At 47.7% G+C, this 26,298-nt stretch overlaps 2 protein-coding genes across 6 annotated transcripts in view; one reads left to right on the top strand and one right to left on the bottom strand.

Moving 5' to 3' along the window:
* The window catches only part of LOC119844933 (uncharacterized protein C1orf159), a 70,700-nt gene extending 53,754 nt beyond the window's left edge, over positions 1-16,946 (top strand). Inside the window, exons 7-9 of the mRNA XM_043499770.1 lie at positions 4,662-6,872; positions 10,068-10,206; positions 10,575-16,946. Coding sequence (XP_043355705.1) covers positions 10,152-10,206; positions 10,575-11,374 — 855 coding nt within the window. The 5' untranslated portion in view covers positions 4,662-6,872; positions 10,068-10,151 and the 3' untranslated portion in view covers positions 11,375-16,946. The remainder of the gene's footprint in view (positions 1-4,661; positions 6,873-10,067; positions 10,207-10,574) is intronic.
* The window catches only part of LOC119844931 (tyrosine-protein phosphatase non-receptor type 11-like), an 84,121-nt gene continuing 71,656 nt past the window's right edge, over positions 13,834-26,298 (bottom strand). For 4 of the 5 annotated variants that reach the window (XM_043499767.1, XM_043499768.1, XM_038376412.2 and 1 more), the window contains 11 exons: positions 25,971-26,084; positions 25,516-25,612; positions 24,751-24,830; positions 23,429-23,584; positions 20,925-21,056; positions 20,173-20,327; positions 19,662-19,729; positions 18,716-18,867; positions 17,833-17,930; positions 15,881-16,007; positions 14,950-15,306 (listed from right to left, as the gene is read on the bottom strand). In XM_043499767.1, coding sequence (XP_043355702.1) covers positions 15,917-16,007; positions 17,833-17,930; positions 18,716-18,867; positions 19,662-19,729; positions 20,173-20,327; positions 20,925-21,056; positions 23,429-23,584; positions 24,751-24,830; positions 25,516-25,612; positions 25,971-26,084 — 1,143 coding nt within the window. In that variant the 3' untranslated portion in view covers positions 14,950-15,306; positions 15,881-15,916. Of the gene's footprint in view, positions 15,307-15,880; positions 16,008-17,832; positions 17,931-18,715; positions 18,868-19,661; positions 19,730-20,172; positions 20,328-20,924; positions 21,057-23,428; positions 23,585-24,750; positions 24,831-25,515; positions 25,613-25,970; positions 26,085-26,298 lie in introns of all 5 variants that reach the window. The other variant, XM_038376411.2, reaches the window with a different exon arrangement.

The raw sequence follows: 26,298 nt of genomic DNA, 5'->3' as shown, positions 1-26,298 counted from the left end.
TCCTGCTGTTAACCTCTGCTCATGAAAGGGATTATGACTGTAGCTGCTGCAGGGTTTATTCTATTGCTGTCACTAATGACAGCTGTCTTGCTCGTTCATGACTGAAAACATTCTGATAATTCCTTGGTAATTATTTTGGTTCCCATGTGCCGAACAGGGTGTTATGTCCCATGTTCAGTTGGAATCACTTATGAACGGTAAATCACAACTAAAGTAACACCAGCCAAAGCAGAAGTTAGTCTCTTTGCGCTTCGTAATTGCTGGTGCCCCAGTCCAGCTCTTCGTTTGGAGCGGGATCAGACCCAGGGTGTCTCCAGCATTGGCAGAAACCTCGTCCTTAGCTCTTGATGCAGTTTGTTTCACAGTCTGGGACTGGCCCCTTGAGAAGGCTCTGTCTCCTGAATACATGGGTAGAAAGAACCATTGTGCCAGAGGAGCAGAGCTGTTGACCACAGTACTCATCCTGGAGCTTTAGGTGATCTTTCAGATCGCCTGAGCGTCTTGTAGAAAAAGACCATGATCTTGAACTTGACTTGATATTCTATGGGAAGCCAGTTTAGAGAGCAAAGGGTAGGGCCGATGTGCTCTGTTGATCCTGGGGGCTGACTCATTAGGGCCTTTGTGGATATCTAAAAGCTAAGCAATGTACCTAGTACTACTAGCAGGAACAATTTCAGGTATGCCTGTATCAAAGGTGCTGGTGCAAGTGCTGCTCCCAGAATCTGCGTTCTTCATGGCAGACATTCCAGGGATCTGCGCACCCACACAATCCCCCATCTTTCTGGGATATTGGTGGCTTTGCTGAACTTTAGTAATACTTGATCATGAAGGCCCCTTCTTACCTGAAAGTCTATAAGTCCATAAAGCCAAGCAGTGTAACCAACTGAACAATATAAAGGTGGACTGAAGAAGTCCAAAGCAGTAGAAATGTGGCTTGAAGCCATTTTAAGGACTGAAATCTACCAGGTTTCAGAGTAGCAGCCATGTTAGTCTATATTCGCAAAAAGAAAAGGAGGACTTGTGGCACCTTGGAGACCTACAAATTTATTTGAGCATAAAGCTTTCGTGAGCTATAGCTCACTTCATCAGATGCATGCAGTGGAAAATACAGTGGGGAGATTGAAGTGAGCTGTAGCTCATGAAAGCTTATGCTTAAATAAATTTGTTAGTCTCTAAGTCCTCCTTTTCTTTTTGTGAAATTTACCAGTACATCAAAGGCCTAAATGTTCACCATAGCTGGAAGAGGCTTGCAGGAATGATAGAAGCCCTAGGACATTGTCTCCTGACCAATAATTGGCTGGGAAAAAGGCTTGACATTAACTCCAGGAGAATGGTTGCTATTCCTACTATTTATGAATGACACCATGACTGGCTGATGAGTCATGTAGCCGTTGAACTATAGCAGAGTAATAATCACATGGGTATGACACCGGATCCTCACCTCCTAGAACTTCATCATTGTTATATAATCACCGGCCTTCCTCATTTCCTGTAGTGAGGCGTAATAGTGCAGAGTAAGCACAATAGCTAGGTGCACAGTTTGATTGTGCTAAACGCCGTAGCTGGGTGGTTCCACAGCTTTGATTTGGCCTGCAATAACTCCGAGGAATTCTGAGCCGGAGTGTCAAGGGGTGGCGCATTGGGGTCTAGATCCAGCACTGTAAAGAGTAAAAGGTTCTCTCCAATTTCTGTCAAACTACACTACCGGACATGTTAGTTCTTTGGGATACCCCTTAAAATACTGTACTGGCCTGGGCCCCGGCCCTTAGCACAGTAGAGTAGCCTTCACTTTACAAAGTATTGATTCAAAATGCCTAAACTATGGAAAAGAACAACAGCTGATTGAATCACCTCCTTATCTCTGCCTTTTTTATTGCTGCCTTTTACCCCCATTTCTTCTCCCCTTTTCCTTGTGGCTTTTTTTTTTTTCTTGTTCTCTTTCCCTCCACCATTGTCCTCCCATTGCTCGGCTGACCATGCCGCCATCACTGGGAAAAGTCTATAGGCGTGTCCTATCCCTGTACAGGTGATATTCACGAGAGCAATCCTCCGCGAGACTGCCCAAGCTTTCTGCACTCCATGAAGTCTCCCCATCTGTAAAATGGGCTAACAACATCCCTGCTAAACAGGGCAGTTGGGAAACTTCATTCATTGCTGTTGGCAAAGCGTTTGGAGATCCTTTGACGGAAAGAGCTAGAAACGGACAAAGTGAGGTTATTCTAGAGAGGACCCCCATGAGTTCTTATCCAGTTTATCTGATGACTCATGGAACCTCTCTTTCCTGGCTGTAGATTAGATCTGAACATTTAAATTCCTCAGCAGACCTTGTCCTGGGTGCAAACTGCTGCAGCGATTATAAATCTTTAAACTGAGCACACGGCCCAGGTCAGGCTACGTGAGTTAACACAGGAAAAACAATCCTTAGAACACTTGTTGTGTAAACAGGATCATTAAATCACAGACAGCATAAGGCCTCAATGCTACAAAAGGCGGCCCAGGATCAAAGAGTGACTTTAGCCTTGGGCCAAAGGAGGAGGATTTTTTGCCACAAAAACTCACTCTAGACTGTACCTCCATCCAGGGAAGCCTAATTAACAGATGACAGGGAGGCACAGAGAACTGGGCTGCTGACATGGGGTCTGTGCCAAAGCTCATTGAAGCCAGTGGTAGTATGTCCACTAACTTTGAATGGGCTCTAGGTCAGGAACTTGAACACCGGTGGAAAAATTATAATCTAGGCAATCTCTCTCCACTGCATGCAATTAACACCCTTCGGACTTTCCGTTCTATTTTGAGCATGGGGGCAGCTTTGGCCGGGCTTGTTAAAAATCGGTTCAGCTGGCTGAACGGATTATTCTTGGGCATGAAATAAGATACCACATTAGGAAGCCAGCAAAGAGGGTTGTAGTAGGCAGGGATAACATCCAAATGGCGTGGGATGTTGCCCTTGGGGTGGGGGGAGTGTCTTGGCTGAAGTGATTGGGGTTAATACTTTGAATTTCGATAGCATCTCCTACCTGCAGATCTCAGAGCACTTTGCAAGCATTAATGCAGGTGGGAAAATGTTCTAAAGACAGCCCAGCTTTGGTGCAACTCAGGACCGCTAGTTTTCCCATCACTTTGGGCTGCAACCCAACAAGCCATAGCACAAGCTACAAAAAAGGTCCCCAAAACATAACCAAAAGAGAGGCGACCCTATCGTGCAAACTAGCGCATGAGAAAAGCTCCCCAGAAACCTGCTAGCATGGATGCAGGAGAGATCAAAATAAGCCCTTTGACTGCTACTTTATGTATTTATTTTCCATGCCACATTTTATTTCTTTGGCCTCCTCAGTTCAATTTGAGCACAATGATGGGAAAAGTGAAAGAAGCAGTTTGCTGGCCCAGCCCTGGAAAGCAGTCTGTTAGGGCAGTCGATCAACAGTTCTTTCAGTTTTATTATTATTATTATTCACTTTATTTTAGAGCAAAGGAGGTTGGCCAGATATTCATGTTAAGTCACTTGTCATGCTTCCCCAGGCAGCGTTTGCTGGGGAATGAGGCTGCCTGGCAGCTGTTAAAAATAATTCCTGTGGCTTTTGTCATCATTGGTTTTTCAGAGCTGTGGAGCCAGTGGTCACCTAAGAAGTTAGCACCCTACCCACAGTGCTACCTGAGAGACCGCAGATAATTGAATAGGGAAAGGCCCATAGTGATGCTGGGCATTCCAGAGTAACTGGAAGATCAAAGCCCCAAGGGGCTCGACCCTTCACAAAACACATAGTAATAGACAATCTCTGCCCCACGTGTCTTGTAATCTAAATAGATGAGATGGACAAAGCATAAGGGAGAAGGAAGGATAATTCTCTCCCTTCCCTCCCCATTTTTTAACATATTGGGAATTGAGGCCCAGAAGATTAAGTGATTTGTCTAAGGTCACAAAGGGAGTCTGCAAAGTCAGGAATTGTTCCCAGATCTCCTGAGTGCCAGTCCAGTGTTGGAAGCACATGACCACACTTCCTCAACTGCATGGCAAAAGTAATCGGACAGCAAAGATGTCTCGCTGGGTGTGTGTGCGCACACACAGTGGTTTCCCCTAAAAACTTGTTCATTACTTTAGACCAGTGGTTCCCAAACTTGTTCACCACTTGTGCAGGGAAAGCCCCTGGTGGGCCAGGCCTGTTTGTTTACCTGCCGCGTCCTCAGGTTCAGCCCATTGTAGCTCCCACTGGCCGCAGTTCGCTGCTCCAGGCCAATGGGAGCTGCTGGAAGTGGCGGCCAGCACGTCCCTCGACTCGCGCCGCTTCCAGCGGCTCCCATTGGCCTGGAGCAGCAAACCGCGGCCACCGGGAGCCGTGATCGGCCAAACCTGCGGATGCGGCAGGTAAACAAACTGGCCCGGCCCACCAGGGGCTTTCCCTGCACAAGCGGTGGAACAAGTTTGGGAACCACTGCTTTAGACAATTGAAGTATTTGTAGTTGTCTATTCTGTACTTGAAGAACAAGGGAATAAACACAACTGTATGTATTTAAATTTAGGCACAGCTGGCCAAGTTCTAAGGCACATCATCATAAAATATGTCCTACTGTAGCAGGTTTATAAAGATCTTCTGGGCTTTAAGCAAACAGCACCTGATCATGACATTCTCATTGTATTTCCCCTGTTTGGAGGAAAGTCAGAGATAAAAATGACAGACAACCTCCCGCTCACCTTTGGAAGCTGAAGTTCTGATGTCAAATGCCAAAACGGTGATCAGTCTCTGTGCATTCAGTGTATTGAGGAGCTAGCGTGCCCTCACTGGGGAGGCGTGTGTGGGCATGTGCGAGTCAAACACAATCCCCCCAGGCATTCAGCCACTGGAGCTAAGTCAATCTGTTCTACACGTGTCAGTCACCCTGGGGCTGGTGGGGAAACCAAGGTAAACAAAGCAATGCTTGAAAATGTCAGCTGTGCACAACGGTTGGCAATGGCTGGGTTGGGTTAAAATCTTCCTGGCTTGTTTTTCTCTCAAAAGTCTTCATCAGTTAAAGGCTTAGAATATTTGAATGTTTACTTTCCTTCAAAGATGGCAAAAGGGCCAGATCCTCACCCGGTATAAGCTGATGTAGCTCTATTGTCTTCAGTAAAGAGATGCCAATTTACACCTGCCAATGATCTGGCCCTGAGCTAAGCAGCATCTGTTGCTTGGGTATTTCAGGGGATGCATCGTGGTGGGCACTGGCACTAAGTTATTCATTTTATTCCCACTTCAGCAAAGCTCTTATACACATGCTTAAGCCATTCAGAGTTTTTTAAATTGACTAAAAATTACAATCGGACCTAAATACCTTTAATAAGCATCTGTTTTTTGTCTACGATACACACTGGCTGCTCCCTGACATGGCTGATGTCTGAAAAGTACTATGGACACAAACGTTATACACAAATCTCTGGATGCTATTGTTCATGGCTCCCACTGCATAGTTCGGATGCCCCAAGGCAGGAGATGAGTTGTATATCTGCTAAGTGGCTTATCTGTTCAGTCCTCCCACTTTTAGTGTCATCTGTACATTCGACATAGGCAAAATCTCAAGTTAAACCTTTTAAAAAAAAAAATGATTGCAGGTTGACTTTAGGAGCCATATATTAGGCCAGATAAAAAGCACCTGTGGAAGAATCAGGTAACTCCAGGTTTAACCCAAAAAACAATTAAATCCCACATTTCTTATTCCTAAAATCCATCCTTCTGGCCTTAGAGACATAAAGAATTTAACAGGGATGAGGGAAGGGGTTGATTTTCAAAGGTACAAATTGAGTTAGGTGCCCAATTCCTACTGAAAGTCAATGGGCTTTAGCCAGCTCACGTGCCCCCAAACTGAGAAGACACTATAGCACTCCACAGCAATTAGTGCAAAACCCTATAATGCTTGATAGAGAATGAGATTCTTTCGAAAGGATTATTTTGAGCTATCCTATAGAATTATCTAGCAAGCATAGGCATTTTATAGAACAGTTCAGTGAACCTTCGGAGAGCTTATCATGCTCCGTTCGCTTCTAGCAGGGTACTTCCATTAAAACAAAACCACTTTTTCAACCAGGAGCGAGGCGGGTGAATGCCAAAGTATCCCATCTCTCACTGGAAGTCTGGGGACAGTCCCTTTCTTTCTTACAGATCCAAAATGATTTCAAGTAATTTGTCTTGAATGAAGAATCAGGAGAAAAATAATTCCCCTTCCTAAAATTGCTGGATTTACTAACACAGAGAATATTTTTTTCATAAGGTCTGTTATCCTCTGTGGTGGAATTGTAAGCCAAGATGAATTTAACATAAACTACTTAAAACTAGGCTAGACCAGATTAGACAAAGTGCTAGACAAACATACTAGAGAGAGGACAGGCTTGCACACACACAGTGGAGAAGATAAGCAAATCGGTGTTTCCCATAATCCGATTCTATAAACAGCAAAATACTACACACAGTAAATGAGCAGGTATTGCTGTAACCCTATTTCTCACCAATGACCTTCCAACCTGCTTTGTTTGTCAAAAGAGAAACCACCCCCTAGTGGAAATGTTCTTGCAGTCAATGGAATGATTCACTTATAATTGGGAAAGCCAGGTGATACAGGTAAGTCACCTCCAGACAGGAAGGTATAAAAGACACCTGAATAACAGAGGCAGGACACTCACACATACACTGGGAGCAGCTGGAGATCATTCACCCTACCAGATCAACCTCACCTGGAAGCTTATCCACAAACTACCAGGAGACTTGGATATCAGAAGACAAGCAGACACGACTTATGAATAAGAAGAGCTGAGACTAAACACATCCTCTGAGGAGGAGAGACATCAGGGATAGAAATCTGGAGACATAATATGCTTTTCACCTGCTAAACTGCACTCTGTACAGGTAATTATAGACTTTAATCTCAGTTATATAGCTCTTAACTCTGCATTCGGTTGCTTGGAGTTAAAGGTGGCACTGGGGAATCGGATTACACAGCATTAGTGGCCACTGTGTTTTCTTTGTCTTAGTTTTATGGTCAAGAGGGAAATTTAAGAGCTTTGCTTGGAAGTAAAACTACTTAATGCTTTTTGCAACAGCCTGAAATAGGCGAGTGATCTTGAATTTGATGAGTTACTGTGTCTTCTTTCATGGTTCACTTATTTACTGAAAGCGGAAAAGGCTTATGGAAAACTTTGAATGACATTCTGGGGCAAATCGGCATCGCTTTGTTAAAGCGTGTGGGCTGATGCCAGTTTAAACCAGTGGAAGTTCTGGCTCTCAGTTTAAAAATATTTTATTACAAACCTGTGACACTGAAAATAATCGAACAATTCTGTCCCGTGTACAACCCAGAAGTTTGCTGTTGGGTCTCCTCCTCCTCTCTCATTTTACATCTTGGGTTCTCATTATTGTCTAATCATCTGTACAGAAGTAGCTCCTAGAAGCCCCAGTAGAAATCTGGGTCCTGCTGTGCAAGGCGCTGTACAAATATATGAGCAACAGTCCCTGCCCTGTAGAGCTTATATGCTAAATAGACAGAACAGATAAAGGAAGGAGAAAGAGAGAGGGAAAGGTCCAAGGATATATAGCGGGTGAGGACAGAACACTAAATAGAAACCAGGTGTCCTGACGTCAGTCCAGTACCCTCCCCCTAATTCTCCTCTTTTTTGCTCATTATCTTCCTAATTGAAACGAACATCCACTCTGCGGGTCACATCCCATTCATCTCTCATGCAGGTCATTCGGGATGCAGAGAGAATGTTGGTAATGGGTGAGGATAGACGCCTGGGAGCATCCTTTTGTCCAGCCACATGCACTGACAGCTTCAGTGACATTTCTTATTTCTAACTTTTTGTTTTAGTTTCCAACAGTGGCTCTTTAAAAAAAAAAAAATGTTTAGGTTGAGAATTTGAAATCAGCCTAGGGATTTCAACACCTTTTTTTGTTTAAACCCTTTAGATGGCTTTAAAAATCTAAACATTAATGTTCATCTCAATTGATTTAAAATAATAATTTGTTCTTTTTAGACTGTATTGTGAGGCAATCAACTGATGCTATCTTATAAATTAGATATCTTCATACATGAATGACCTTAAATAAAAAATGTTGTGGCCTGACTACATTTAGTTGGAAGGTTTCCTGTTTATGCCAAAGCAATACCATATTCTGGGATTATTTTAAATATATTTATGGGCTTTACTGTCAGATTCATGGCGGTAATTTAAGAGCAACTCAAAAGAATGTCATTCATACATCTTTGAATCAATAAAATGAAATTACACTCCTTTATAAAAGTAGTAATTAGTTTTCTTAGGATTGGAGGGATTTTAACAACTACCAGGAGTGTCCAGGTTATTACTGGAAATGCATCAGATGAAGTGAGCTGTAGCTCACGAAAGCTTATGCTCAAATAAATGTGTTAGTCTCTAAGGTGCCACAAGTACTCTTTTTCTTTTTGCGAATACAGACTAACACGGCTGCTACTCTGAAACAGGTTATTACTGATTCTGCAATGACTTATGGAGCATTAGTAAAAATTCTTTACCAAACTTTTTAGGCTTCAGGCCATATTAAGTCATGCAGAACTCAGCAATTTCATCATTGAGGCTGGTGCAAACATCCTTCTTCTATAGTCTGGCCATGTGGGTTCTAAATCCTTGTGCCCCAAACTCTGAAAGTGAAACTCGGGTGAAATGGCCATGTTTTACTGGATGGAGTTTTGAGAAACCGCAAAGTGTGTGATTTTGATGAAAAGCTAGGAAATCTGCCCCAAGTTCTCTCCAAACTGGGCCCAGGTTTGTGAATGGTTTGAAAAGGGTTGTGAGGGAACTAGAAACCAGGCCAGCTTCAAGGTCTGTTGTCCGCCCCACCCCCCAAAAAAATTTAAAATGATGCTAGGATTTGCTGAAGAGCCTTGGCAGACATTAAAAAGAGCCACCAGGTGACCTGTAGAATCAAGGATTTACTAGGTAACCCTACAATTAAAAAGTGGTGGTACACATAGGTGTGGGGGGGGGTGTGGGAGAGAGAAAGGGTGCTACCATTGATGAGCTAAATTATCCTCATTAAGTGACCAGGTTTTGTCTCATAGATGTATAATCTGGATACCTAAAATTAGTCTCGCAAGACTAGCTGTAATAGAACAGTACTTTATATCCTGCAGGATGGGGAGAGGGAAACATGCACACACTTACTTATATACATGGAGGAACAAGGCAGGATTTTAATACCTTAAAGTTAGCTCCTGAGTCACTCTAGGAGTAATTCACCAGCCTTGGGCAAGGATCTCCTCATCTTAAGCAATGCAAGAGGCCATCAGGGTTGTGCTATGAACACCCCTGGCACGTCATCCATATGCCATCTGTTTTTCAAAGCCAAGCAAACAGGCTCACCCAGTTCAGCACATAGTCAGAAATGAATGCTCCCCAGGCATTTACGCGGGAATCCTCCAATTAAATGTCTACGTTCCAGGACAAACTTTTAAATGCCCCATAAGAGAGGGTAGCTAGCTGCCATGTTGTCATGGAGACAATAGCCTCCAACAGGGAGGCCAGGTTTACACACACAAACTGGAGTGACTCCATCTGAGGTTGGGAATTAACTTGCTGCCAGGGTGGCAACATTAGCATTCTCTACCAGAACTCCCACCTCACTCTCAGATGTCCTTGTGGACAGAAAGCACTGTGGCATCACATAGCTACCGGCAGGCTGGCACTTTCAGTCAGAGTGGATGAGAAGGCAGAAGCAGCTTCCTTATGAGGTAGCAATAGGACAACAAGGAAATAGCTCAGTGGGAAATTCTGCCCACGCTGGATCCTGAGGGAATTTCCTTAGGCAACTTTTTTTTGCCATGTCATGGTTACAAGACAGGTAAGATTTCCCACCCCCACCGCCCACATTGGGGTTGAGAGAGCAGAGGACACACCTGATCTTGCAAAGTGCCTGGGTGCCCTCAACTCGCATGAGGGCATGCTGGAGAGGACAGTCAGGCAAGCGTGAAGGCAGCTGGTTGGTGACGCTGACCGTCAGCTGGAGGGGATGTTTTATTAGCCCACTGGGGCGCTGTATCAATGAATACAATTTATCTATTTATCTTAGGCTTTTGCACAGGTGCCCACCACCGTAATACCCGAGCGCCTCCCAGGTTAATAGATTGGCATAGCAAAGTCCCTAGTTGACTTCATGGAGTCTTCTGCTCTTCTCCTCCCTTCTCAGATTATGGGAAGCGGCACTTGGGGTATGTGTTTTGGTTTTTGTTGGCAAGGGGAGGTTTGTGGGGGAGACGGCTGTTGTAAACTCTCTCCCCGTGGCTGTAGTGAAAAAGTTTTGGCCTGATGCTGGCTTAGCCTGTTGTCTGCTGGTGGCTTGTCTGTCCCAACACACACTTTTTCTGGATGAGGATTGTGGGCTTGGGGGAAGAGGGTGTCTTATTTTCATATCTACCAACTGCGATTTCAGCTCTGCTAGACTTGCAGCTCTCAAGGGAGCCATGCCCATGCCTACATAGGATTAGTCTCTCTTTAAGGTCTTGGGGAAACGTAACAAAAATTAAAAAAAGTGTTCCCCCCTCTTTATCTAGCTTCTGACACTACTCTGTCTCCTCAGGGTCGGTCATGTCGTGCTTCCCCCAAATGCGGCGCACCGAGACGCCAGATTCCCCCACCAGCCCCGTTCCTGCCGCTCTGGATGAAATCCCCATTCCTATTAGCCCCATCATAGTCACCTCTCCCACCGACAGCAGGAAGCTCAGCTCCCCGACGTCCAGTCTTGCCTCCCCCAAACCGACCTCCCCCATTGAGTGCTCCATCTGCTTCAACACCTACGACAACAGCTTCAAGATACCCAAGCTACTCCAGTGCTCACACGTCTTCTGTCTGGAGTGCGTGGCCCGCTTGACCTCAGCGCTGCCTGAGCCCCGGGTCGAGGACCAGCTGCCCTGCCCCCTCTGCAGGCAGCTCACAGAGATTCCCATTGAGGGCCCTCCAGCTCTCCAGACCAGCCAGGAGCTCCTGTCCACCCTGCCCCCTGAATACCAACGGGAGAAGGTGGTGTGGATGGAAGGCAGCAAGCTGTGCTGCAGGCAGTCATCCCAGGACCCAGAAGATCCCGATGCATGCATCTGCCTCGACGTGGCCATGAGCAAGCCCAATCCCCCCATGACGCCGACAGAGGGCATGACTGGGAGACTGTCCCGCTGTGCCATGTGCGATGACTGGAAACGCATCGTCCTCCTCTCGGCCCTGGTCATCATTCTGCTGTGCATCATTCTGTGGCCGGTGCAGTGTGCCCTGAAAACTGGGAACCTCCGCTGCTTCACAAGGACAGTTACTTTCACCAGGCCAAACTCTGTTCCGTTTACACATACAACCCCGCCTGTGCCTGGGACCAGCCCACCCTCTCGCTAGTGCCTCCACCCCACTGAGCTAGGTCAAGCTGCTGCCTACTAGATTTCACCAACATACCTCACTGCCAAGCTGTAGCAGGCCCCTGTTCTCGGCCTACACACTGCTCCACCTATGCACCTGAACCTACACGGTTAATCCAGCCCCTTGCTTTCACACAGCTTTGCCAATGCAAAGGCGGGGCGGGGGGGAGAAGAGATTCGTGCATAGCTGTATATTGAGCCACTGCTTCACCTAAATCTCTAGCCATCCGAAACACTGCACAGATAACGGAGCCTTGAAGACTTGCACAAGGGCACGTTTCTACAACTGCTGCTTCCCGAGAAAGGCACATGTGTGTCAAACTGCGGGGTTGTTGCTATCAAGACACAGCTGTGAATAGGCTTGGCCCTTTCAACTCACTGATGGAAAGAAAGTGCTAATGGAAGGGTTGTTTTCTTAAACTGACAACGCTGAAAACAGATCTGGATGTGATTATTTCTAAGGGAGAGAAATCCATCTGCCCTTGGAAAGAAGCATGCTAAAGCTGTCTATCTATAAAGTGACTATTTAATTTTATACAGTGTGCTTTATTAAACATTTCAATTGTATATTGGTTAGTGTTAAAACTATTGCTGGAAGTGTTATTTACCTGCCTCTGCTTGATATTTGGGTTAGTACTAGCTTTTTACTCTGGTCAACAAAACAAGACTCAGCTCAGAAGACCATGCTGAAGGTGTGAAAAGAAAATTGTAAGTTTTCACCTCCCCTGACCAGGCACTTGTGCTTTAAAGTTTAGTAATTTTTTGTGGAATTGCCCACAAATGAGGTTCTTAAAAAAAAATACAAATTTCTGCATGTTTTTGTTGCAAACCATCTCTGCTTAATATTTAGCTAGACCACTTTTTTTTTTTAAATTCAAAAACTAACGGGACAGGAGGGAGTAGTTTTTCTTTAACATGCAAAAACCCTAGCCCTCTCAGGGGTTACCATTTCAGAAAGAATTTTGCATAGCTCAATTTAAAATATAGTAGCCAACGTACAAGAGAAACTAGATCGTTCTCCCAGACATTATACAAATGTCAGTCTAGCTCCATAACTTTAATATTGACACCTTTTAAAACCGCTAGGGTAAGATACAGGGCAGTTGCTCCAACTGTGTGTTTAATGGGATGACTTCTGCATTGCTCAAACATGAGGGGCTCAGTGAACAATAAGCCATTGTTAAGAGTAAAGAGCTGATAATGCAGTTTAAGAGAATTTAACATAGCCAGCATTAGATGCAAGTGCTGTAATGCTTTGTACATTTTACACAGGGTTAACTTCTGCAGCCAGTGCCACCTATGACTTTGCTCCTTCTAGGTGCTCTTTAGGGGTGCTAAGCTTAAAATCCAGATCAGATGCTAATTGCATTTCCACAAATTCTGCATCAATCCAGCACTTGTTGCCCAGCTGGATACCATAAGCCAAGATAGAGACTCAGAAGTGCTCTAAAGTAATAAATGTTTATGCTAATCAGCAGCTTGCAACTACACTCCCCCACCCTCAGTGGCCCTGCTGCAGTCTCTCTGGTCATATTATTGCAGCCACCTGAATGAAGGGAGAAAGTTCATTTTGTGTGCTGGCCATCCTTTTCCTCTCTCCAGATAGAAAAAAAACAAAGCCAGATCCCCTGCTCATCTCTCCTCTTGCCATCAAAGCTGTAAAGAGGGATTGGAATAGGATACCATGCTGCAGCCAGTGGTGACGCAGGAGCTTTGCCAGGCAGGATTGCAACAGGGTCCTGGCTGCTGCAACAGATTCAAAAGGTTGACAATTTATAGCAAGCTTTAAAAGGCTGGTATTGTCCAGCCCAGTTCACTTGCCAGTGGACCCAGGGCTTTTAACGCAGTGTCAACCAACCATTTGGGTTGCCAGGGACTCTTGGGTGATCTTGTCCATCCCCCCAGCAGACTACCACTGAAGTCTCAGCAGTAGAGGCCAGATGACAAATGCCTGCATAGCATCAGAGGAGAAGGAATGTGACAGGGGCCAGCCAGAGCTAGTTCCTTTGTCACTGTACAAACATCTGACTGCCATATGCTCCCCATACATCCCTCTCCAAATAATGACCCAGGTGGAGCCTGTCAACCTGCCACAATCACATCCATTCCCACTGATTTACCTCACTGACTACAGTATCCACACACATCCATCCCATGTGCAGCCCTTTAATACCCTTCACTTCCCTGCCTGCTGCCACACTTTACACAGGAGGGTTGGGACAGCTTTGGGAGAACTGGTAATAGGCTACAGAGGTTCATGCTGAAGCTGCTGGTTCAGAGCTAGCCCAAAATTGTTTGGGCCACTTGAGAGGGACTCTGATTGGGGTCTAAGAAGAGCAGGTTTTTGGGTAAGAGGCCTGGCACCTGCTGGCATCGTACCTCCCTTCAAATGCCCATCGGTCACTTTCACAAGCATTTCAAATTTAAATAGAAAAAACCTTTAGAATATTCAACATTTATTAAAAGTGCAATAAAAATAAACTGTTTTCTTGTCCCTGTGACAAACGACTGAAGACGCTGGCCAGTAAATACAGCCCCGTTCCATTGGTGTTCTTTGTTCAACCCCTACAGTGCTGGGAGAGCAGCTACTCCAGCACTGCAAGCTAAAGCCACTGCCCAGCACATCCCTTATGCCACACAGACAAGGAAGAATGTTTCTTTTTTCCATCATCAGCTGCCCAAGACAGGCTCTCCTGGTTTCAGCCCTGACATTCAGACCCTGGGCAATGTCACGTAGCAAGGAGTCCGGCAGAAAAGGAGATTCTTTGGCAGAGCGGTTTGCAGGCCCAGGGCTGCAAGAGCAGGAAGTGCTGCCAGTGAAAAATCGAGATGCGCAAACAGAGCCGGAATATTAACATTCCAAAGCGTGCTCTTCTTCTTCGCGGTGCTATACAAATATTAATCATTGCCCACAGGTCCCCTATTTCGTATGCATAGCATTAGGCTCAGCAGACAAAGATGGGGAAATGAACACAGGGCATCCAGCAAGACAGCAACAGAGTCAGGAAGAGAACTCAGCAGAACTCTAAGCCCTAATGTGCTGATGGTACATGGGATGTTGCCCTCTGGTTGCTGAGGGCACAGATAAGTTACCTCCCTACTGCTTTTACCACCAGCTACAGGAGATCTCTTAGCTCCCATGGCAGAGGCCCTGTGTTGGTGGAGATGAGGGTTCTCACACTGGCTCCTCACTCAGAAACGGTGCAGCATGGGGATTTTGATACCAGACAGACAAGTCCACTGCACCACACTGCTTCTCTGCACACTGCAATAGTAGGGGTTGCTCCAGGGTCAGGAGCTAGGTGCTTGGGCGCTTATGCAATCTGCCAAAGCCTAGCACAGCAGAAAGGAGGTGCATTTTCTAAAGGAATGAGGGCATTTACACAGCGGCTATTTGCACTATACCTAGGTCCAGTCCACGTGCCCAGTCCATGTCTTCCATGGCAGCGGAGTTAACCCAAGACTCTGTTTAAACACCTCTAGCTGAGAAACGACCGACCTCATGAAGCAGTGAAGTGCAGCAACACCCCGGTGATTGTCCTGAGCAAACAAAGCTCCTAAACATGTTGTCATTTTATTTTAACTTTTTACAAAACCAATTTCTTTAAAAATTAAATTAATTTCTTTTGAACAAAAAAAAAAAATTAAAACTGAGCTTTTACGCCCTACGAACATCCAGAGGCACTTGCACATAAATATCGGCCTATGTGAAAAAGGGACTGGAAAAAGTCACTCCCGTGAATAAGTTAGATTGAGGCGTGTTCCTGAGGCAAGGACTCTGCCCTGCTCAGATGCTTTCGGCATTTTGGTTCCTCGCTGGATCCAAGGTGCTTGAGGGGGTGTGGGGGCGCGAGGATAGAGGGAGGCAGCGATGACAGAACTTGACAAGTGTGGACGTAAACACTGTAAATCCTAAGATCCAAAACGAGAGGAGAGAGGTGGCGTCAGCTATTATGTATAAGGGAGTCACACACACATACGAGAAAGACGATGTTCCCATTACCCAAGTGTATGTCTCTCTCACTGCAGGATGCAATTGGAGGGGTGACTGCAGCTCAAGCAGACATACCTGCGTTAGCAGGACTAAAACCAGCAATATAGATGTGGTGGCCCGGCTTTCAGCAACACAAGGAGGTACCCAGGGTTCTGGATGCCTGCGCTGAAGTCCATGTCTACTCGTGCTGCAATGCCACCAGACTGCAGTGTAGACAAACCCTTGGAGTCTACACTAGGAAAACAATCTCAGCTTGCACTGTGGGTCTCATTCTAAGGCAGTTTTCAAAAAAATTTTTTTTGAGTCTTGCCCCATTTCTCCCCAGCCGGGCACTGCCCGGGAGCTGCACAAACATTTTTAAGGTCTGTTAAACTGATCCAGAACATAGCTGGTTTTCCCTGGATGGCGCCATGCACTTCATGTCGTCTAACAGGGACTAGAGCCAACAGAACCCTGGTGGGGTTTAGTGCCAACCTCAGAGAATGAACGTACCTGTGCAGCCTCCATCCAGCTCCCTTTCCAGCCCATTTATCTCCCTGCATTATTCATCCCTGAAACCTTTGAGCTTTTGACGTTCAGGTTCTCGTAGACTGTGGCTGAGTCATCATCATCATCGACCCTGGAAAGATACACAAAGCCTTGCCATGAGTAACCTCCTTACTCTTGATTCCTTCCTCAGAGCAGGTTGCCTGGAGGCCCTTGAACAGAATTCCAAGCCTTCCCCCCGACAGCCTTGTAGATGGCAAGACCAGGAATTACCCCGATGCCCGTTTACACCCATACACTTCATGCCTGCCGTCCCTCAGACATTTAATGTACACACAGACTGGGCCCTGAACATTCATCCAAGATGCGAGCCTTTATATATGCATCCAACATTGGGACGTGATCTGAGTGAGAATATCACCCATACTTCCTATATGTCTAAAGATAGGGCGGAGTGAAAACGATGGACTTTCTGGAAGGGGGAGGTGGATAGGAACCTGGATTCAGATCTGATTTTTGCAAACCAACCTTTTTGTTCAGAATGGGTCCAACCAAAATCCCAGATCCAAGTAACCCTGAACTTCACTTGAAATCCAGCCCAGACTTTGAGAAACAATAAGAAATACACAATATTCAGAAAGGAGGGAATAGTTTTCTTTGGCTTTGTCCCACCTGTGATCCCTCCCTACCTTCACCTTGAGATTAATTTAGAGTTTCAGATTCAAAACACAGCCAAGACTCTAAGTGAAACCGCCAAGATTTTGAATATTTAGACAGGTGCCATCAGCCTAGCAGGGTCCATCTTGGATGAGTGAGTGGAGATACTCAAACCCTGCCCCTCCCATTCAGAAATTCCAAGGCCAGAAGGAACCACTGTGACCCTCTTGTCTGATCTTCTGCATAGCACAGGTCAGAACTACCCCAAAGACATTCCTTTTAAACTAGAAAAAATCTCTTTAAAATGGTGGTTTTCAACCTGCAGTCCATGGACCCCTGGAAGTCCACAGACTATGTCTAAGATTTCCAAAGGGGCCGGCACCTGTGTTTGAAATTTTTTTTAGGCGTCTGCAAAATGAAGGGAAAAAAAAAAAAGGTTGAAAAACCACAGCTTTAAAAAACAAAAACAAAAAGAGTCAGTGGTGGCAAATCCATTGCTTATACAGGACATTTCCCTGCTCATCGCTCTCTTATTTAAAAGAGAGAGATCAGTATAGAACTTCTACTGTCCACAAAGGGCCCTCAGCAGCACTGGATGAAGTTTATCCACCTAAATGTTTTTTCACATGAAAAATGCAGACTCGGCAACCGGAAAACGTTTGGCAAATTCCCATCGGTGTCACCAAATTGCTTTGGTGGAAAAAGACTAAATAAATAAATGAAAATTGAAATGTTTCATTTGGACATTTTCCAAACAAATGACCTCGGTTTTTTCAATTGGAACACCTGAGATTTTATTTTTTAAATTCAACGTTAAAAAAACGCTTGAAATCCAGTGTTTTGTGCGCCCCCAAATGAATTTTTATTTTATTGTTCAGAGTTGCTAGTGAACTGAAAAGTACATTATTTGCTCAGCCCTCTGCTTCTCTGGGCTCACGCTCACCTCTCCCCGCAACTCATCCTCCCTACATGCCCACTCTTTCTTGCGCTCTATGCTGTATTATTGCTACTCTTCTCCCCTCCTTCCTCTCTCCCGCAGCTCATGGGACATTTCCAAGAAAAAGGGGCGTCCCTTCGGTAGCTGCAAAAATAGGACAGACCAGCAGGCCAGGGCATGGCTATGTTTGATAAATATTTACATGGCCAGTTATAGCCATTCTTCTCCCGCTAGCGCGCTTAGAAGTGGTCCCAGGTGGAAGGAAGTGGCTGCGTGAAATATAGCGGCCACTGGGGGCTATGGTCATTCAGCCCCATTTGCTTCCTGTCCTGTCAGTAATCTCCCTCCCTCCAAGCAAACTTACACAGAGACGCGTGGTGGGGGTGGCTGCCCTTTGGCTCTGGCTTTATCCATAGGAGGGTGTCTGATATTCAGGTAGTCTCGCTCTTTCCTCTTATTCCTCTGAAAAAGAGAAAGCAAGGAGATGAAACTTCCACCAGAGGCAAGAATGGAGGCACTGTCTGCAGAGCAGAACTTCTGCCCTACAGGCAGGTAGCAAGAGGGGTGAGTTAGAGGCATGGAAGAGGTTTTCCCACAGATTTCCACAGCACTGGGGAAGAGCCCAGCTTTCCAAGTCTGAGATGCTGAAGAGAAGAGCAGAGGTGAACACAGCTGGAAAGAGACATGATCCTGAGCCCCAGGCCCCTAGCCTCTCTTTGTAAAAGCATCACCTGACATTTCCTCTTGCTACAGAGGCAGGAGATGTGTTTGGAAGCTACAGGGGCTACTCCAGGTGCACAGCAGACCCCAGACCTAACAGGGAGGGCAAGTGGTTCCATGGACGAGCAAACACTTGAGGCTCATGAAACTACTGTGTCTTTATAGTAAGATTTCTCCCAATTTCACTGTTAACCAGAGCTGGGCCCAAATCCATCCTCCCTGGGTTCACACCTGGGAGCTGGATTTGGATCAAAGTTATTTGCTGGGAACTGTGTCAATCCACACACAAGTTCAGCAGCTTGGAGAAGGCTGGGCTCAGATCTGGATTTCTAGTGCTTGCGTTCAGTGTGTCCAGGTCCAGGATTTGGAGTCGTCCCAAGACAGCAAGAAGCAGCTCCATTCAGATCTGCCGTTCTGACCGGGGAGGGTTGGTTCAGACCATATTCTGCCATGGAGCCAATTCCCATCGATAGGCCTAACATCACTGGGCATTCCAGCCATGCCTCTTGGGCAGGAACGGGACCCACCTGCTCTTCTTCTAGTCTCTTCTGCTCGGTCTCTATGTGCTGCTGAACAGCCATGTAAACGAACTTGTACTGCGCTTCCGTCTGCACCATGCCAGAGCGCTGCCTGCGGACCATCTGGATGGTTTTGGGGATGTCTATGTCACAGTCCAAACCTGCTCGAGGGGGAGAAGCAAAGAATCAGGAATTGAGTGAGATTTCAGCGAGGTGGGGGGAGACAGTCCCTCCTTTCTCCCGCCCCCCTCCGCGACCACCAAACGCAGACCTGCCTCCTTTGAGCAGCTTGGATGCCATGAAATTAACTCTTCTGCAAGAGTCTGGTAGGGTTTAACAGGGAAGGACGACCTATCTGCAGGTGTCTGGGACTCTCCTGTAGAGCACCATGGAGAATTCTATCCTTGCTGTCCGGAGGACGACTTGCAGAGCTTCTGGAAAGGAGATTCTTCTCCATTACTTCCTAGAGGCTGGTGGAATGGATTTCTGGTGGGCATGAGCCACACCTTTCCATAAGGAAAGAGGGCTTTAAGAAGGCACTCTGGGCGAACTGGCCCTTCTGAAGCCAATGGCAGAACTCCCAGTGCAGCCAGGAGCTCACCCTCCATTTCAACCAGAGCTTGCTGGGTGCGTCTGGGCCAACTTGCTTGTTTTGGGAGGCAGTGGATTTCTTCCCCATGAGGCAGAGTGCTATTCCCCCTTTGCCCGCCAGCCCAGAAGTGGAAACGTTACATTCCAGTGGGGGTAAGAGGCCTTTCCCCAGCCCTTTAGATACTTTCAGATCAAAGCCAATACCAAGAGATGTACAGCTGAGCTGAGCCCATTGGCCAGAGATCTTCAAACTCACTGCACTTGTAGGGGGATTAGGTTAGACTGTACTGCCATTCTGCAACCAAAGGGAACACCCTGGGGACAAGGGGGAAGCTAATAACATGGGACAGATCAGTTGCCATACCTTGCCTGTGAATAGTATCCACCAGGATATCAATCACTATGATAGTGCCTGTGCGGCCTATTCCAGCGCTGGGGAGAGAAGACCAGGAGGGATCAGTGTGGAAAAATCCAAAATGCCTCCCCAGACCCTATATAACTAGCCAGTTCAGTGCACGCCCTTCATCGTCACATCAAGCCCATCAAAGCCGGTGTCTGGAATATTTGCTATAAAGACTTGCCAAAGCAGAGGCCTCAGAGAAGCGTAGTCCAGTGGTCTGGGCAGAGAACTGGGAACCTAAACTTCCCCAGTTCTAATCCTGGCTCTGCCACAGACTGCCTCCATTTCTGCATCTGCAACAGCCCGAGAGAAGTGAAGTATTGGCACTACACTAGGGGACGAGGGAAGCTCATTTCAAGGCCTTGACACAACAGATTTCACCTCTGGTCATTATTGGCTCACATGAGCAACAGCCCCCTCCATCCACACAGGGACATTTTCACCACTGGCCACCGACAACCCCACTGGTGCATACCTGCAGTGCACGACAATCGGCCCAGAGTCCGGAATGCTTCGCTGTGCTCGGTTGACTTGGTCCAGAAAGCTGAGAACCCCTCCTGGCTCATTGGGGACCCCGTGGTCTGGCCAGCTGAAATACTGATAGTGCTTTACCTGTCTGGGGTGCTCCTCCTGTAGGACAGATAGCCCGGTCACTTGGTTAGAACACCCCATGTGCCACAGACAGTTCAGTGCATGCACACACGCCCCCCAGAAGATGATGGTCCCTGCCCCAAAGCGCTTACAATCCAAGTATAAAATGAGAGAAAACTGATAGGTACAACCTAGAGATAGAGCAGAGAGACTATTCTGCTAGGATAGAGCCCATCTGTGTAGCCGCCCAAGTAAACAGGAGGGTGCTGACAAATACAAGGGATGGTGCTTTTCCTAGGGAGGTCAGGGAAGTTCTGCTCCCCTGCTGATTGCACCGATCCTGGTTTGGGAAACTCACAAAGCCAGCAGAATTCCAGTGCAAAAGCCCAATAGAACAAGCAGCATTCCTGGCAACGCGTACCTCCAGAAGCATGCACACAACCAGAACCTGACAGGTCTAAAGAGTAAATGAATGCAAGAGCTGCAACCATTGGGGCAATACCAGGAGGAACCACAGATCGATAAGAAATATTTCTACAACGGTGCAAAGCTACAGGCTGGCTGCCTCTCCCCCGCCACGGCTCTGCGAGAGTCCTGCCCCAGCAAAAGGGGCAGGAGAAATGAGAGGCCTCTCACCCGGTCTGTCCGTGTGATCTCCAGCTCCCGGAGGTAGTAGCCCTGCGCCTCGCGCTCGCTCACGATCTGCACGCAGATGTGGCCGTACTCCTTGGTGCAGTTCTTATCAGGCCAGTAGCGGAAACATTTATTCTGAAGGGACAGGGGAAAATACCATTAAGGGGCTCTGCTCATCATTCAGGACCAGGGAGCTGGATGGGAACCCCCTTAGAGCTCAAACTGAGCCTGCTGTACCAGGACCGCGAGAGCTTGTTGAACTCCATGCCGGTGGCTGGATCAGCAGCAGCAGGGACATCCAGCTCTAAAAGCATGAACTGCTGCTGCTTGAACTCTAGGACCAAGTTCTCTGAGCCAAGGCTGCAGAATATTCCTCAACCTTGGGGTGTGACCCAGCCACCACTAGCAGGGGACAAAGCGCCACCCTGAGCGGGTGTGGGTTACACCGGCACGTCCATCGTACACAACTAACATTAAGGGGAACCCTCACCACAGATGAATAGCACCTTCCCCACCCAGAAATCCCACTGACTGCAGTGGGGTTCCTCGCGCAGTAAGACACTGAGCAGGGCCAAGTACTATCCCCACTTTACAAATCTGAAGGCAGGGAGATCTACGGCACCGATGGGATAAGTGACTTGCCCAAGGTCACACCATGAGGCAGTGGCTGAGTCAGGAAGAGACCCCAGGAGCACTGATCCCCACTCCGCAACCCCTCTTGAAGAAACCGACTGATGGTTCCTGCAAGGAGGCAGAGGCTTGCAGGAGGTTAAACAATCCAGAGTTTGATTGGGGTGGAGATCCCCACCCCGTAGCCACATTGCCCCCAGGGACCCTCCAGGGGAAGGTTTCTTTGGCCTGCAGGACAAATTCCTAAAGAAGGCTAATCTCACAGAAGGTCCCTTTCCCCCTAGAGATCACACCTATTCTACCCCGGCTACTCGCAGTCCTGTGTGCGCACAGCTCTGCCAATCCATTTCAGTCCTGACCTGCAGCACCCCCTGCTGTCCCATGCGCAGTTACACGGGTCATTCCATCACTCTGGAGCCATCCCAATGCACTATGCTGCTTGCCAACATCCCATTCTCTTCTAACCCCTTAAAAACCCCTCCAATCCCCTATTTTTGTACTGTATTAAGGCCTTGCCTATACTAGAAAGCGTTTGCTGGTATAGCTGTTGACTAATATATGCTGGGCTAGCGTATATATCAGTCACAGTACCAATATGTATTATCTGCACTGTACACAGATCAGCACACAGTAGTTATATAGCCTAAACTGATCTTTGCTTCTTATACAACCCTGCTCACTTATGCTAAATATCCCATAACACCTTACATTTGCTGAAGCAAGCATTTGGCCTAAGCAGATAGGAAACTTGTCAAAAATCAAGACACATTCATTCTAGGTCTTAGTACAAGCTAGGGAAGTACTTCCATGGACCAGTTTCTGAAATGCCAGGATCCAAAACAAAGGAAGGGAGGAACAGAACATAGGGAAATGGGACAAATTGAGGGGTTGGATTTTAGTGACAGTAAACCTGTGACTTGTAAAATCATCGTATAAATACCAGCTGAAATGTGCAACTTTGGGATCACTCCTGCGTAAGGTGCTTAAGCTACACGAGGCAGCTTCACGGAGACTGGCACCGTACAGAACTTTTCTCCTGTGCTAGATTATTATTGGCTTGCAGCAACAAACAAGCTTGGTCTCTTGAACATATTTCATAACAAAGTGCAGTCAAGCAATTGACTAAACAAATTTATCAACCAGCTATACTGGGAAAGTCGTCTAGTTCAGACACAGCCGATACCAGCACAAGAGAGTGCTTTCATTGTTATAGTTTCTACCACTTTCCTTAATAAAATAAGCTATTTTGGGAAAAGCACTTTGCCAATATGACTGGATCGGCACTAGGGTTTAACTGTATACATTTTAAAACAAAACAAGAAAAAACCCACCGCCCTAAGTGGCATTGATATACTAGCAAAAGTTTCTAGTGTAGACATAGCCTTGGTAACCTCTCCTTAGCAGTGGAGCCAGTTCTGGTTAGTGGCCCTAGTGTCACGTTCTTCAGGCCTCCCCACCTCTGAATGAAAACGTATGCAGACAGAGCATAGACAAGTTGTACAATTCTAACTCATCACAGGGACGTGCTGGCTGCTGCTTCCTGCAGCTTCCATTGGCTGGGAACAGAGAACCGCAGCCACTGGGCACTGGGGGGGGGGCAGTACCTGCAGACAGTCAACGCCAGCAAAATGTCTCGCAGCCCACAATCAGATTACCCTGATGGGCCGCAGGTTGCCCACCACTGCCATAGCTGCACTAGACCTGCTTTTGACTATTGCCATTAGTTGGTCATCCTGAAGGTACCAGGTTGAGGTTCCACAAGTCAGAAGTTTTCCCCATCCAAAATTGTCTGGCCAACAGGAGGGATGAAATGCACCTGGCGGGCAAGAGGTTCCACAGACAATGCACTACTGACAACCTGCAAACCAAGTACCCACCCTGCCCCTCTCCACTTCCTTGGTCGTCATGACTATGACATGGGTGTTTTCTTGGTACACCATGGCCCAGAAGTCGTTCACCGTCGTCTGCAGGCAGCCTTGGGTGGCAATGTAGACTTTGCAATGCTCCGAGCTCCTTCCATCTTCGGGTATGCTCTGGGTGTGGCAAGAAAATAGGAGTGAGGGACCAAGGACTGCCCCAGTGCAGCCCTGAGCTGGGAAGATTGGGGGGGGGGGGGAAAGAGAGTCTTACAGGACATGGCTGTCTGGCACTGCATGAGCTCTCCAGTGGAACATCTGCCACCTGATGCTAACAGGCTTTCCTCTCGGGATCAAGCTATACCAGACCCCTGGACATTGAAATCGTTCTGCTTGCAGTTTCTAGATACCCCCTCAGTGTTAATGAGACACCCTCTGCCTGCTGTGACCTCTGTAGGGCCTTATTACCATTTGCTCAGTGCTAGGTGCAGGTCACAAGACAGCTGCAGAAGTTCTGGTTGTATCAGGCAGGAAAATAAGTGACCCCATCGCGTGGTGAAGCCTAGGGGCTTAAACACCTGAGCTGTTTCTGGCTGGAAATCTGGCTCCAAATTGGTTTCAGCTCCGAGGCAAAAATGAGTTTGACCCAGCAGACAACCTTGTGCAACACAGCCATGTTGGCAGTCCCCCCGCTCAGGGAAGGCCGGGGTTGGGCATCAAGATGGGAGTTGCTGTGCAGGGATAGCCAGGACACAGCGCCCACCAGCAATAGCAAAGCCTCAGGTCTGGAAGCTCACTCGCAGTTCACAATAAAGCCATGCTACCCTCCTTCCTGCCCCCCGGAGGCACTGGAGCACTCCTGCTCTCTGCACCAAACCCGGCTGCTATTTCTGGCACCCAGAACGATAGCAGGCCTGGGCGCTAATTATGTGGTTCTTGGACATCCCTTGAGGCAACCTGACAAAGAAGTTCCATAGTTCCAGAGAGGACTGCAGGGCATTAGGCTTCTGAAGAAAGGGCTACTAAAAGCAGCAGCTCCTCTTGCCAGATACAGACTGGAAGAGTGTCTCTGGCTGCTGGGAGCAGCCCATAGGCGCCTCTTACCCTGCCAAAGAGGCAGCTGGCTAAAGAACTGGTGGTGGAGTATCAGGAAACTGCTTGGGGTGCAGGAGGATTTTCAGCAGAGATGGCATAGGGCCTGTGACCAGCAAAATACAGGGGTTCGCACCGGGCTTGCCCTTCTGGCGGTATCATTCTTGGCGCCGCTGCACCCGCTCACGGGCAGTGAGAGGCAGCCGTGCCCCCCCCCCCCCCGCAAGAGCCACCTTTCCCTCCCGACGTACCTTGATGTAGTTGGCGTTGATGTAGTCCGACCCCGGTATACTCTCGTCAACATCTCGGAGCGCAACCCGCGTGGTATCGACTGCGTGGGAAGAGAAGCCACATTCGAGCCATGCGCAGAAGCATCACTGCGCTGCACGCCGGGCCCCCACCTTTTACCCGCAGCAGCTCCCAGCAATCCATTAGATCATTCACACATGACCAGCTGGTTATTTCAGGGCTGGGGCTAATTAGGTCCCACTCCAAAGCGGAGAGAGACGTTTCCCTAGTGATGCGTCCAGGCAGCCCATTCTGCCTGGGGTACGCCACAAACCCATAACTAAGGCCAGACCCCTGGGAGGTGCTCCGATGCTATCTGATGGACACAATGGTACAACCCTCGAGCGGGTCTGACTTCCCTGGGGCTTAGCTCTGGCTTCTTGCTATTTTTGGCCGACGCCAGCGAGGCTCAACTGAGCTCTGGGCTCATTTGATCTCTGGGTACAAAGTAACAAAGGTGAAGGAGGAAAAACCATTTGCCAGAGTCCCTGGGATGCAGAAATGCGGAGTTCAGGAAAGTGAGAGAAAGGGCGCTGAACTAACCAGACCCCAGCTCTGATTCGACAGGCAAAGCCCACGTTCCTTAGCCAACGGGCAACGATTCACTGGTATGTGACTTTTAGGCCAGAACCTCTAAATGCCATGCAATCCCAGCCCTCAATAACATGGATCAACTGTCCCCTGAGAAACTCGGCGGCTAGAAGATACGACAGCCAGCGTCTCCTTACAGGGGAGGATGTTCTTGTAGCGATTCTTCACTTTGTTCTCCACCCGCTGCCCTTCCTTCCTGGGGTAGAGGAGCTTACACTCCTGCTGCTGTAGCATCTGAGGAGAAGGGGACACGCAAGTGAACAGGGACACAGGAACAAGGGGCTCTCAGATACCAGAGAGGGATTGTGGGCGGGGGGGGGTTCCTCCAACATGGTATTGGAGACAGAGGGGGCTCCTCAAGAAACAAGGAATGGAGAAGAGGAGAGGGTAGGTCTAGGAGAGGGATCCCACAAACAGCATGGGTGGGAGGAGGTGGGGGGAACTCCCTCAGATAGGGCAGAGCAGCCAGTTGGGGGGGGTGAGAGGGTGCCTCCCCTCATGCTCACACACTGGGAAAGCCTAATATTTCAATGCTGAAATCACATCCTCCGCAGGGAGGGGAAGGGGAGGAGTAACAGCCGGACTCCTGTACCTCGAACTCTTCCCAGAACCCTTGCTTGGCCTTCTCGCTGTGATCCGCCATTTTGTTCAGCTCCTTCACTCGGTTTTCGATGTTGGCGGCGTTGATGCGTGTGGCGTTAAAGGGCTGAAAGGCAGGGCAGGATCAGAACACAAAGAGAGACGCCCCGTGACACTGGGACTCCACTCCCAGAGAGGGCCCCTACTCTCTCTGCCCCCCAACTCGCTAGAGGATGCGCTTCCAAGCCCCCCCAACACACACACACCCCCCACCCTGCCTCTTCAGCTCGATCCTGCAGTTGTAATTCTGGGCTAATGGCAGTCTCATGATGTGCTCAAGT

Source organism: Dermochelys coriacea, chromosome 18, assembly GCF_009764565.3.
Source record: "Dermochelys coriacea isolate rDerCor1 chromosome 18, rDerCor1.pri.v4, whole genome shotgun sequence".
NCBI classification, from domain to species: domain Eukaryota; kingdom Metazoa; phylum Chordata; order Testudines; family Dermochelyidae; genus Dermochelys; species Dermochelys coriacea.
Note: the sequence above shows the minus strand (reverse complement) of the source record. Positions and strands in the feature narration are given on the sequence as shown.